This window comes from Phoca vitulina, unplaced genomic scaffold, assembly GCF_004348235.1.
Source record: "Phoca vitulina isolate PV1807 unplaced genomic scaffold, GSC_HSeal_1.0 scaffold41, whole genome shotgun sequence".
Taxonomy (NCBI): domain Eukaryota; kingdom Metazoa; phylum Chordata; class Mammalia; order Carnivora; family Phocidae; genus Phoca; species Phoca vitulina.
In genome coordinates, this window is record NW_022589744.1 from 9,864,615 (window position 1) to 9,877,947 (window position 13,333).

The following is a 13,333-nucleotide window of genomic DNA, read 5'->3' on the forward strand; positions in this document are numbered from 1 at the left end:
ACTGAGACCCTGTGCCATTCCTCCTTTCTCCCCACTTGGCGGTGTCCTGGGGAGGGAAGGGCCCGTCCAGAGCTCCGGGCATGGGCATGAACATGGAGTGGGGACAAGCCCCAAGGCCCTGGGCAGGCCACCTCCATGTCACACCTGCACTGCCCCCAAATACAAGATATTCCCTCACTGAACCCACGTTGCCACATGCCCCCCAGCCGTGTGTCGGACCCAGGCCCCTCCAGTGCCCCCAGGAGATAGCAGAGTTCTCAGGGGTTGGGGAGGAGGGGCTCTGGTCACGGGCACGACCACAGCCCAGCGGCTGGTGGTGGAGTCCCCTACCCCGACCATCGCCTCTGCTCTGTTCCCTGTTGCATGGTCCGCTCCGTCTGGGTAGCACCCCTGGCCCGCCCCCTAGACATCCTCTGTTGGGCTCAGCAGGGCAGGGGCCTCTTACTCCTCGGGCAGGGCTGTCTTTGCCCCCCAACTTCCACCACCCCAGCCTCCCAGGAGCGCTGGCATGGGAACTCTTGCCCCCAAACTGCCAGACAGGCCCCCATCCTGGTTCCCCTGGCAGCCAGGAGGGAGGAGAGGGGAGGGGAGAGGAGGGGAGGGGAGGCTTGCCTGTACTCCAGGGAGAACTTGGTCAGCTCTCTGTTGTTGTGGAGCCACTTGAACTCCAGCGGCCAGCTGCCTTCCGCCATGCACGTGAGCACCAGGCGGTTCCCCTCCAGGTGCACCTGGGTCCGCACAGGCTCCGTCTTGAAATAGGGGGCCACGTCATCTGTGGGAAACAGACACACAGAGCCACGAGTTAGCACCTGCTCGCCTCCGGGTGGTTGCTCACGTAGTGCCCTAACGCCCCTGGGCAGACAGAGCAGCTGCATCCAGGTCACTTGCTCAAGGTCACGTGGCCGGGGAGGACTTGAACTTGGGTCGGTCCGACTTCAGAGCTTGATCTTCAGAGCGAGTCCTCCACGCCTACCAACCAGTTCCCCGCCTCCCTCCTCGTAGACCACACCAGGCTCACTCCTTCTGCTGCCACCCCTTCCCTCTTTCCGGTACTTTCTGTCTCTCTCCCCTCTGGATCCCCATCCACTGGATACCCTGTGCTTCTGGATTTCTCCCTCCAGGACAGAAGGAAGGGGGAGGCACCTGCTGCACTTCAGTCAAAGGGAATATAAATGTCACAAGGAAAACAGGGGGGTGGGTTGACACAGTGGCAGGTGACAGGTATCCTGGGTCCTGCCCCCGAGGCTGGGGGAGCCCCTCAAAGACATCAAGGGCAGAGTCCATCCGGTGGGCCCCCTCCACCACCAGGCTGCTTGATCCTTCTGTCCTCTAACGCTCAGATTTGGCCAGAATTGGGCGTCTGTGGTCTGCAGGCGGGTTCACATTCATGTCAAGGCCTCACCCAGGCCCCAAGCACAGTCTGACGACTCAGCACCCGTGATGTACGTCTGGGGCCCGGTCAACTGGCTGGACTGCATCGCGCCCCCACCCCACACCCCTGGTCTCAATCTCATGAGTGGATAACTTGTGACTACTGGGGAGGGTCTTCCTGGAACCCCACCCCAGCCCTGCTCCTGACCCTCTGCATGGCTCCTGATAATAGTCACAGAGCTCACCGCCTTACAAAGCCCATCAGAAGGCCCTCTCTGGGGAGTGGGCTGGGGGAGCAGCACCCACCCCGGCCCCGGTCCTTCGCCCGCCTCTGGTGGCAGCGGAGGGCAGAGAGGCCAGCAAGCACCCATTTGCGGGGAGCTGGGAGCACGCTCTGCTGAGGCAGCCGCTCTGCTCCCCATTTGACAAATGGGCACATTCGCACTTCAAAGGCACATTCCTATTCCCCAGCAGCGTTCAAGAGCCCTTTGAATCTCATTTTTAAAAACCCTCTGTTAGTTCCTGTCATCACCCGTTTGTTTTAAAACAATAACACTCCCAGCCCCCAGTGATTCAGTCCCTGGGATGCAGGGCTGACTCAGAGCCAGAACATCAGAGGGGCGGGTGGGCGGGGCGGGCGCTTGCACACGCACACGTGCACACGCGCTCCGCACCCAGACTCCCTCGCCTCCGTACAGCGGCTCACTGGGCAACCTGCGCCCAGGTCCGCATGTGCCAGCTCATTCCTCCGGCTCTCCGGGCACCAGCGTGGAGGAGGCCAGCGATGCGCGCGGGGATGGGCTGATTCCAGCAGCTGCCGAGATAATGACGCTGGGAAGAGGAGGGCGGGGCTGCCCTTTCCCCAGAGAACCTGCTGGGTACCACCGAGCCCGGAGCATCCCTGCATCCCTCATCTCACGCTATCCTCACAAGGAGGCCTGGGAGGGGCTCAGGCTCCCCTCCCCCAGGGCCTGCCGTGTGGTGTCCCCCGCCCCGCCCCTGCCATCTGATACAAGGATTTGGGAGGGAGGCCCTACTAGGCCCTGAGCAATGGCAGGAGTCCAGCTAGCTGGTTTTCCTTGATAGGCCTGCTGTCTTCCAAAAGCAGGGCATAGCAGGGCATGTGGGGGCTCTAGGGGGCAAGACACTGATAGGGAAAGGATACTGGGGCAGGGGACAGCCGTGTGTGTGTGTGTGTGTGTGTGCGTGTGCGTGCACCCACGTGCGTGTTGTGTAGATGTCTCTGAGTGTCTGTGTGTATGTGTGTAGGTGTGTTTTCATATGTGTGTATCTATGTGTCTGTGTGTTCAAGCGTGTGTCTGGGTGCGTGTGTTGTGTATGTGTTTACCTGCAGGAACAGGTTTCTGTGCCATGAATGCACGGGGGGTAACACAAATCATTGGCCTTGGGCAACTTACTTACAACCTTTTTGCACTTTAATTTCCTAGTTGTAAATTGGGGGATATGTTTGTGGTGTAGATTAAATAAACTGAAAAACATAAAGAGGTTAGAACAGCGCCTGGAACACACTAGAGGAGGCGTGGCTACTGTTACCATTGAATGTACGTGCAGATGGGCAGACTACGAGAGAGAAGAGCTCATGCCCTGTTGGCGGGCACCAGCTGCTCCTTTGTGCAGTATACAACTTGTATAACTGTACACAACAACCCATATTCACTTTGAAAACACACACACACACGAAAGACAGATTTTTTAAAATTAGACAAAGTGATTCTAAAGTTCACATTTAAAAAAATAACAAAAGAATAACCAAGAAATTCTGAAAAAGTATGGTAGGTAGAGAAGATTAGCTCAGATACTGAACTATATTATAAAGTTGCAATAATTAAAACAGTGTGTTCTCGTACACATAGTCTGATGAAATGACAGACTCAGAATCTAGAAATAGACCCCAATACATATGGGATTATTTTATATATGATGAAAGCAGAATTTCAAGGCAGTGGGGAAATGATCAATTATTCGCCAAACGACTTTGAAACAGCTAGGGAGCCATTTGGGGGTAAAAAAAAAACAGTTGAATCTCTTCCTCACACTTTTCCTCAAAATAAATGCTGGATGGATCAATGTTTTAAGCATGAAAAATGAATTCTAAAAGAAGTAGAAAAAAGTCACAGAGGTTTAAAAATATATAATCTCGAGGAGGTGAAGTATTTGCCAAGTACTTTCTAAGTACTACACAAACTCCAGGAAGTCATAAAACAGATTGATACCTTCAGCTATATAAAAATTCTACATGGAAAAAAAAATACCCATAAACAAGAGAGCAACAAATGACAAACTCGGGGAAAATATCTGCAACTTCTATCATGGACAAAGAGCTCATTTTCCCGATATAAAAAACATTCCCATAAATCAGTAAGGAAAAACGTGAACAAACCAACGGAAAAATGGGCAAAGGATATGAACGGTTCACAGAAAAGAATTACAAATAACTCCGAAACACAGACAAAGATGCTGAACCTCATGATAAGAGAAAGGCAAACGAGACTCAGTAAGATAGCATTTTTTCCTATCACTTGGGCCACGATCTGAAAGCGAGATAGCGCCCGGTGCCAGGCAGCCCGCGGGGACCCACGCGTGAGCGCACACGGCTTTGTGGGACTGCAGCTCTGCAGAGAGCAGTCTGGTGGGGCCATCAAAACTACACATGCGTTCCCCCTCCCCTATCCGCCAGCTCTTCTAGAGACTTCTCCTTCACACACACATCCGTGCATGGGCGAAGGGACAGCACTTCATAGCGGCATTATGTTTTGTAACAGAGAACGCTCAAAAATGACCTATATGTCCATCAAGCCGGTACTGGTTACAGAAATGCTCCCACTTCCAAACTCGAGGACTTTCCATAGCATCAGGCTTGGGACGGTTTTAGAGAACTACCGTTATGTGAAAATAAGCAAGGTATGGAACGGACATGTAATCTGCCACCATTTGTGTTCTTTTTCACTGAAGCATAAAAATATATTTGCTTGTCTAGGCAGAGGCTTTTTCTAGGGGGTTACATAAGAGACTGAGCTCAGTGAGGCTTTAGGAAGAAGAACTGGGTGGGAGGGGACTCGCTTTTCGCTCTGTATCTTCTGCTAACTTCTGTTGTGTCACACAGGGATGGGTCACTTATTTATAATCAGATCCATGCCCACATCTGCATCTACGTATGTGAGCTTGCAGGGTGAGCAGTCACGGGCCGGTCCTGCCAGGGACAGAGGGAAGGGCAGGCCCTGTGTGTGCATGGGACACGGGGTGTAGCACGGCTGGGGGTCCCTGACCACCAAGAGTGTGAGATCCTTGAAGGAAGAGCCGCCTTCAGAGGCAGACAAGAGGCCTCAGTCTTGGGCTTCCTTCTCGTTTCCCGTAACAGCTCGGCGGCCCCTGACTGCCTTGCCCTTGATATTCCCACTAAATACCCCCATTGTCATCCTGCCACTCCAGGCTCCAGGCTCCGTGGCCGTAGAGAAGCTTATCTCAACTCCAACCTCTCCCCTCCCTCCTGCCCCCCAGCAACATAACGCCTTCTTTCTCTGGAGTCCCTCCATTGCTCCTGGGATTTGACTTCCCAAGCCAGCCCAGGCCTGGGACTCCCACCTCCCCTGGAGCCAGGGTCTGGGCAGCCAGGGTGAAGACCTCCGCCCACCACCCGGATGGCCAGGAGATGTCTATTGCCCTCCAGAGCCGGCTTCCAGGGGCAAATCCCCTCCCGCCTCTGAAACGCACCAAGGCCTGTCTCTTGGCAGCTCCTCTCTGGGCGCACAGGAACTCTAACTGCTCACTCATGGGGCGTCCCTGGATGCACGGGAACCGGGGGGAGCTTGGGATTCTTGCAAACCTCTCTCCTCACCATCCCCTGGTCTCTGCACCATCATCTTTGTTCTGGGTTGACCTCCATGGCCTCCTAGCTGGTCCCAGCTGGAAAGCCTGTGTTCCCTGGAGCTGCCCAGGCCCTGGGCCATAGGAAGCAGGGACTCAGGGCAGCCCCCCCCCCCCCCCCCCCCCCCCCCGCCATCACCAAGCCTCACTTCTAGTCCCACTGCCTTTATTTCGTGCTTCTCCTGGAACTTGCCATATGGGGAGCATTTTATGTCCATCATCTCCATTAATAGTCCTGAGAACTTCCAAGGAAGGTGCTATCATTACCCCGTTTACAGATGAGAAGACTGACCCTCGAGAAGGTTCAGTTGTTTGACTCTGCCTCCCAGACATGAAATCAGATCTGGTGGATTCCAGAGCTCCAGATCTTTCCATAGCTGATGCTCAGCTGTCAGGCTCTTCATACCTGGACCTGTGGCCTCATGGGTGGTGAGTGAGGGATGGTGCCTGTCTCTGGGCACTGGTTTTGAAGCCACAAGCAGGGGTCATGTTGGATGTGTGGCAGGGGCATTCCCACACCAGCTTCGAATGTCATGGCCCCAGAATGAGATCCAGGGATGAGAGGCATGCTGGCTGGGAATGCGTCGGGAACAGAACATCCCAGGGGAGACTGGCCACCTTGGGGTGGGGTCTGCGGGATGGGGGGGGGGCATGAGCTAGTAGGATGCAAGGAGTGAAGCCTGGGAATAAGGGAGGCCAAATGGTGCAGAGGATGAACAGATGCAGGTGTGAAGGATCAAGTAAGAAGAGCAGGGGTTAGAGCTCATTGGGCGCCCGCCCCACAGCTCTGCTCACCACTCAAGCGTCTGGGTGCCAACCTTTCCCAGGTGTCTGGCTTGAAGGTCCCGGTGGGAGAAGAGAATCTGGGTTTCAATCCCAGTTCCTATGCTAACTAAAATTTGACCCTGAGCAGACTAACTCCGGAGCCTTACTTGTCTTGCCAGTAAAACAGCTTCTAATGCCTGCCAGTAAAACCCAGAGGCTGCTGGGAAGGCCAAGTGAGCCAACGCACACCATGTTTGGAGCATCATGCTTGGCACCTCCAGGGTGTTCCCTCTGCAGAACAGACCTTTGGAGGTGATCAAACGGGGAGGAGGTAGAGAAATGGGGCGGGGGGGGTGTTATGATCACCACCCCCTCCCTATTTCCTGCATCTTAGAGATCTCTCAAATCTGAGCTGTCCAAATTCAGCTGCCTCATGGCCACGGCAAGCTGGCTCAAGAACTGAATCTTGCCCAGGGATGGCTCATAAGGTCTTGAGCAAAGGCTCAAGACGAGGTAGAAACGTGGGAACTGCAGGATGTTCTGCACAATGTCAGAAATTCCTGGATGTCCCTCTTCCACCCAAATCCAGGTGGGGAGGTGCAAAGCCTGGAACTGCCCGGGCCAGAGAAGGTTCCGGAATACAGTGCTGTGGGCACACGGAGAGGCTGCCATGCGTGCTCCTGTTGGAGGCCCTGCCCTCCAGAGATGTCTGGGGGCCACGCCCAGTGGCAGGTGCTGGCGGGCACTCCCTGAATGCCTGATAAAGACCACAGGACCCACAGATGCTCCCCAGGCCAAGCCTGCTCCTACCCCATCCAGCCAGGGCAGCAGTACCCCGGCCCGGCAGGCCCTCCCTTCTGGCTTCCCTTCTGCCTCCCACAAATGAGATGTTAATTTATGCCCCTCCACTGTCTCCTGGCAGCTGCCTGGCCCAGCTCAGCCCCAGGGCTGCCTGCATGCCAAGTGCTTCATTAGCCAGGAAAGAAGGCTCTCGCCCTCCTTAATCTAATCCTCGCCAGTGACCTTCGGGAGCCAGGCACCTTCTGAGGCCGGGGCCTGGGAGGGTGGGACAATCAATTATGCCTCGGCCTCCACAGCTGCTGCCGAATGGATTTCTCGCTCAGAAAAGCATGTTCAAAAAGCATCTAATGGAACGGATCATCAATTTGTTTGAATACACATCTAATCTGATTAGGGGGGGCCTAGACACCAGGGCAGCCAGTGTGACTGGGCCCCGACATGGCCCTGGGGAACCGTAAGTGGGGTGGAGGGGCCCCGTGTGGGGAAGGAAGGGTGTGGGCCGCAAGCCCACCACCCAACCAGCTTGGCCCATGGTACATTCAGCCAAAAAGTCGCAGAGAATATGAACCGTGGAGAGGCCACCAGGGCTGGGCAGGTGCCTCCTGTTTTTCTATGCTCTAGCACTAGGCACAGAACCCAGGGCAAAGAAGATGCTCAGGAACTGAAAGAATGAACTCATGAGTGGAGAATGAATGATGATGAGACCCAACGTGGAAGCCAAGGGATGCCAATCTTGTCACTTCCAGGGTAAGACGAGTTGATGCCTGAACTGGGTTGAATGGTGTCGCCCCAGAATTCATGTCCTAGCTGGAACCCCAGAATGAGACCCTATTTAGAAACGGGATATTGCAGCTGTCCTTAGTTAAGATGAGGTCCAAAGGGAGTAGGGTGGGCCCTATATGACTGGTGTCTTTATAGGAGGAGAGACATGGGAATAGAAACACAGGGAGAAGACAGCCATAGGGTGGAGGGGGCAGAGACTGGGGTGGTGCCTCTACAAGCCCAGGAATGCCAAGGATTGCTGGGAGCCGCCAGAAGCTGGAAGAGGCAAGGAAGGATTCTTCTCTCCAGCCTTCAGAGGGAGTGTGGCCTTGCCAACACCTTGGTTTCAGACTGCTGGCCTCCACAACTGTTTGAGTCACTCCATTTATGGTATTTTGTTATGGCAGCCCTAGGGAACTAATACTATGCCTTACAGAGACTTTTGTCTGCTCGTTCCACGTAAGTCAGCCTGGCGGAGAACAAAGAGCACTAGGCAAGTGAGTCTGGAGCCCTGAGTCCTGCTGGTCTGGACCACGACCTTCTTCAGACACACCATGTCCGCCATGCCCCAGGGCCTTTGCTTATGCCATTCACTTTCCCCGGAGAGCCCCTTCTTTCCTTCTTTGCTGGGAAAATGGAGGTATTAAATCTGTATTAGTTTCTACCTTTTGTCCCTTCTAAGTTCAAATGTCCTGTCCTCTGTCACTTTTCTCCTGATGTCCTCTTCCATATCTCTCAGACTTTTGAGGTTACCTCCCTTACAGCCTGGAAGCTGCACATCATAGTCCCAGGTGTGGTGGCACCCAGGCTAGTCTCCGCTGGAAGACAGGGACAGCAGTCCCCTCGCCTCCCCGGTCCCAGAGCCTGGCAGTGCATCTGGCACGCAGGAGAGCCCAGATCCATGAGTGAAAAAGTGGACAACGAACTTGCCGTTGAACGTGGCCAGGTCACCTCCCTCTTGTCAGCTGACACCGCTGGGTGATCTTTACGTTCCCTTCAGGCTTGAAGGTTGCAAGATCTGAGTAGTGGTGTAGGTTAGGACCTTGTTGGGCCTTGGAGTGGGATTCCTTGGATTCAAACTCCGCTCAGCCACTCACTAGCTGCATGACCCCTGGCAGCTCTGAAACCCCTCTGCATCTCAGTTTCCTAACCTGAAAATTGGGGTATGGGTAGTGGCTGCCTCCTGGGCCTTGTGAGAAGGCTAAGCACTTAGACCGGCGCCAGGCACAAATGGCCCATCCTCATCTTTACTTGGTGTGACCTTTGCAAGCCAGGGCCTCCCGCGGGACCACACCAGTAGATAACGCCAAAGCATCCCCAGCCTCATGCGGAAAAAAGAGGGTTCTCATTTCTGATGGGTTTATCTTGCAAGCAACAGAGGGGAAGGGAGCCTTTTCTTACATTTCAGCAGGAGGGTTAAGAGATTAAACTTACACCATTGATTAGAATGTTTTTGCCTAACGGTGCTATTATCATTTTACTGTATTCAGATTCACTTGAGCTATAAAAGCAGCGATAGTAAAATTTTCACTAACTCCTGGAATTCCTCCCAAGAAGCTCCATTATGCTGTGTGGGTGATGCTTGTCTTCCCCTCGGTGACCCCCGAGGACGGGACATGTATTTGGAGCAATTCTCTGGTTTTACAGCTGGGACCGGAGACCCCGGGCCACGAAGGGACTGCCACAGCTCAGCTTTGGGGGTCAGCTGCCTGGCCAGGCCTGGGTGGCCCCACGGAGACTCGTCCCACTGGCATCTGGCACTCCCACAGGGGACTGTCTCAAAGATTCCTGGGGTGACCTCTCTCTGTCACAAGGGTACCACTATCAGCCTGTCTCCTAAGCTCTGGTGAGGGAGAAACATCCACCTCCCACGGGCCTCAAGAAGCCGAGGTACGGATGCTTCCAGGAGCCCACAGCCTGGGGGTCTCCAGGGCCCAGCTTGCCCAGTGATGGCACCACCAGACACAGGGCAGCGAGGCCTGGGTGCCAGGAGCAGTGGGCAAGCGGTCCCAAGCTCTGGCTAGCATGCTCTCCAAGGGCAACCCCCTTTCCTCCTGTTTCTCGCCTTTGAGAAAGGTCATCACCTAAAGGAGATGGTCCATTGTCCCTGAAGAAGGGAGGACAGGAGAGGAGAGAAGACCTTAGAAGTGGGGGGTCTGACTAAGCGCTGGCCATCGACTTCCTAATACCCACCAGAGCTAAGGCACACGGCGGGCACATTGGGGGCTCCCCATTGGCCTCAACATCCCCAGATGGGTGCCTGCCACCCAAATTTAGTGGCTTCTCCTCGCCTCCCCTTCACTGGCTTCACAGCGAGCAGCTCAGCCCGGGGAGAAGGGAAAGAAAGGGGTTTGCCGAAGACCTCATCCACACCGACCTCCCCGTGTTTTCTCATTTAGCCCCCGACAACCCTGGGGGAGAGCATCATTACCACCCTGTATTTCTCTCATCGATGACACTCAGAGGAGAGCGGCGCGAGGTCACCGGGGTTTCGAACCCATGGCCGCCTGCCTCTCTCTGAGAGGCCTCCGATCTCCGCGGAGGTCAGCACGGTGTTTAGACCACAGGAAAGGAGGCCGAGGCTGGGCCCCGGGGGAAGGGAAAACCAGAGCGGCGGGTCCGCCTCCAAGGCAGAGGCTGAGAGCTGGAACCCGCCGCTGCCGAAGAAGCATACACATTCATCAGGCTGGTGACCCCGGTGTACCAGCGCTTTGTGGTGTGTAACAAAGACTGTGGAGCAGAAAACTGGAGTTCAATTTGCCGTCCACGCCGCGCAGCGCCCAGCCCATTCCCCTCCCTGGCAGGCACCTCTGCGCTTCATCATAAATAACAACACCACACAGCTCTCCGGCCCTTTCCGCAGACGCAGGCCCCGCGCAATTTACAAGCGGCGTTACACACAGAGGCCGCCCGTGCCTGCCCCTCCCCGGCCCCTCCCGTGGGCGCGCGTGCCCGATCTGGAGGGAGACAGGCCCTCGCTCACCCCTGGACGCTGGGTTCAGCTCCTGCCCCGAAGTCTCCCTTGCCCCCTCCACTGGCACTCGCTAGCAGAAAGCCCCGGGGCCTGGCAGAGACCAAGCCCTTGCTGCCCCCCAGTGCGGGCGTCACAGTCCCTCCTCCTGTTTTAGAAAGGGTTCTGGATCCCGTCGGATCCGCAGTGTGTCTTTGTCTCCAAGAGCAGCCCTGTTTCTCTCCTCCAAACTTCACGGGGGCTGTGGGGGTGCGGTAGTAACTGAGGCCCCTTGCGTGAGGGGCAGCCATTCGCCTGGGGGCTCCACGTCGGGAGCTACTTGGGGGAGGCCCACTGAGGCACTGGGGCAGACCGGGCAGCTTCCTCTGAGCAGGCCCAGAGATTGCCCAGGAAGAGGGGCTCCGGCCATGGCTTCTCCTTCAGGTCGGAAGAGTAAAATGAGGTCATGAGTTGTAGGATTGCACGTATGTGAAATATCCAGAATGGGTAAATCCACAGACGGGACCGAGACTGGTGGCGGCCAGGTGGTTGGGAGAGAGGAGTGGAGAGTGGATGCTTAATGAGTACGGGGTCTCCTTTTGGGGCAATGAAAGTGTTCCAGAATTAAGCAGAGGTGGTGCTTGCAAGCCACTGTGAAAGTACTAAAGGCAACTGAATTGTTCGCTTTAAAGTGGCTGATTTTATATTCCATGAGTCTGATCTCAGTTACAAACAAACAAGGAAATCTGGTACAAAAGGTCTTTCCCCGTCCCCCCCCATTTGCTTACCCCCCCTCCAGGGCTCCCACTGCGCCTTCTGTCTCCCCAGCCCCAGCCGGTGTTTAGGAGGAAGATCAGAAGATCAAGAGGTTGTACGTGCTCCTTCCTGTCCTCAGAGGTCACCTGGCTCCCTCCCTTCCCTTCGGCCTTCTCTCACCTGCCATGACACTCAGGGGCATCTTCCTTGTCAGCTGCTGGGACCTCTCCGGGATGCGGAGGGTGGGGCTGGGTTTGTAAGCAGTGTCACGGGCACAGGGCTAGAAGCCCCCTCCCTGGCCGCTGCCCAAGCTGACAGGCCATCTGGAAGGCTGGAAGCTCTGGCTTAGCAGGTGGATGATGGGGTGTGAGCCCCATCTCTGTGCTACAGGCTGTGGGCACCGAGGCAGTACCTGGGTCTCCTGAGCTGTCCCTTCCTCCCTTGCACGAGGGAGGGGTCCTGCAACACCATCCTTGCCCGGGGTTCTTTAGGATCCACTAGACACCGGGAATACAAAGGTCTGGCCAAGTGCTGGCCACACGTGGGGCCTCTGCACTGGTGTTGTGCATTCTCTTATTTCTGCCACACAGCATCGCCCTGGGCGTGGACTACTGTCCATGCCATGGAGGCTGGGGGAGCTGAGTCACTGTTACGGTCAGTGGCCTGGGTTGACATGTGGGCGGCCACTAGGATCTCCTTCCCTTGCTCCTCCCATAGAACGCAGCCCAGAGCGTGAACTCTGAGGATGTGAAAGACAGGGGGTGGGCACAGCTCAAGGGGCATCAGGTTCAACTATAGGCTGTCCGAGCCCCCACTGCCCTGGCTGCTGGGCCCACATGGCCTGGTGGCAGGTGGCTTTTCCGAGCAGCACCCGGAGGTCCTGCTTGGGGGAGCAGAGGGAGCCTGTGGAACACAGGGGAGGTGGAGGGAAGGGGCAGAGGACAGGGGCAGGCCTCCCTGTAATTTACCCCTGCCCCAGAAGCAGCCAGGTTCCCCGCCCTGCCTCTTCGCTCGGTTGCTTTGAAAACCTAGAGCTTCTCCTTTGTGAGTCATGGTGGCCAAAGCCAAGGCTGTAGGAGGAGGTGACGGCATCGGCGCCCTGCTGTTGATCCCCTGCCAGTTGTCCACCTGGGAGGTCAGGTGGTTTCCTCTCTGGCCAGTAGCACCCCTGGCTTCCCCGGCTCGACACCGTGTTCCCCAGAGCTAATGGGGCTCCACCTCTCTCTGGAGCCTGGGCCTGGCAGCAAATACCGCAGGACAAATGAGAGAGACAGAGACAGGATTCATACTAACGAGAGACAGGCCAGGATTAACCAAGAGCATGTCCATGGCACCGTGGCTCACACGGACATGGGGTCTGTGTTCCCGACCTCGGGCCCCACCCTTCCTGGGTGCGAGGTCTAGACACCAGGCAAGACCCTGGTTGCTGTGGCCCCCCACGGGCTCCAAGTATTTCAAGCAAGAAGCATTTGTAGAACTCACCTAGTCCAACCCCTCTGCTTGGTCAATGGGGAAACTGAGGCAGAAGAGTTTAAGGGAAGACTTGAGCCCAGCTTTTCTGATACCAGGTCACCCCATCTCACTTGATAAGCTCTTGGCCTCATTTTTCCCTTCTATAAAATGGGCTGAGGGCTTTTCCACATCTAGCTTCCACAGCTGGGCTTTCCTGGGGAAGACTGGCTGATGCTAGGAGGGCCTCTTTTCCCCAAGGGAGCCCCAGCTGCCCCTCTCGATGGAATGAGGTCGGGGTGCTTTGGAATGTTCCTCATGGACTCCTGCTGTACCCCTATTGCCTGTTGGCTTGTGTCCCTGCTATAAAATGAGGTCTTTGCAGACGTGATCAAGTTAAGATGAAGTCATTACGTACGAGTGGGCCCTGATCTGACTGACACAGACAGAGACACGGACGGAGAAGAGATGCCACGTGAGCACAAAGGGTGGGATGCAGCTCCAGCCCAGGGAGAGAGGATTGCGGGCAACACCAGGACGTGGAAGAGGGGAAGAAGGGTTCTCCCTCCCTCTCTCTCACAGCTTGGCCAGCAC

The 13,333-nt window shown here is 55.8% G+C and overlaps 1 protein-coding gene across 1 annotated transcript in view; it reads right to left on the bottom strand.

Annotated features, from left to right (window-relative positions):
* The window catches only part of SDK2 (sidekick cell adhesion molecule 2), a 251,364-nt gene that overhangs the window by 129,845 nt on the left and 108,186 nt on the right, over positions 1–13,333 (bottom strand). Inside the window, exon 2 of the mRNA XM_032429331.1 lies at positions 613–772. Coding sequence (XP_032285222.1) covers positions 613–772 — 160 coding nt within the window. The remainder of the gene's footprint in view (positions 1–612; positions 773–13,333) is intronic.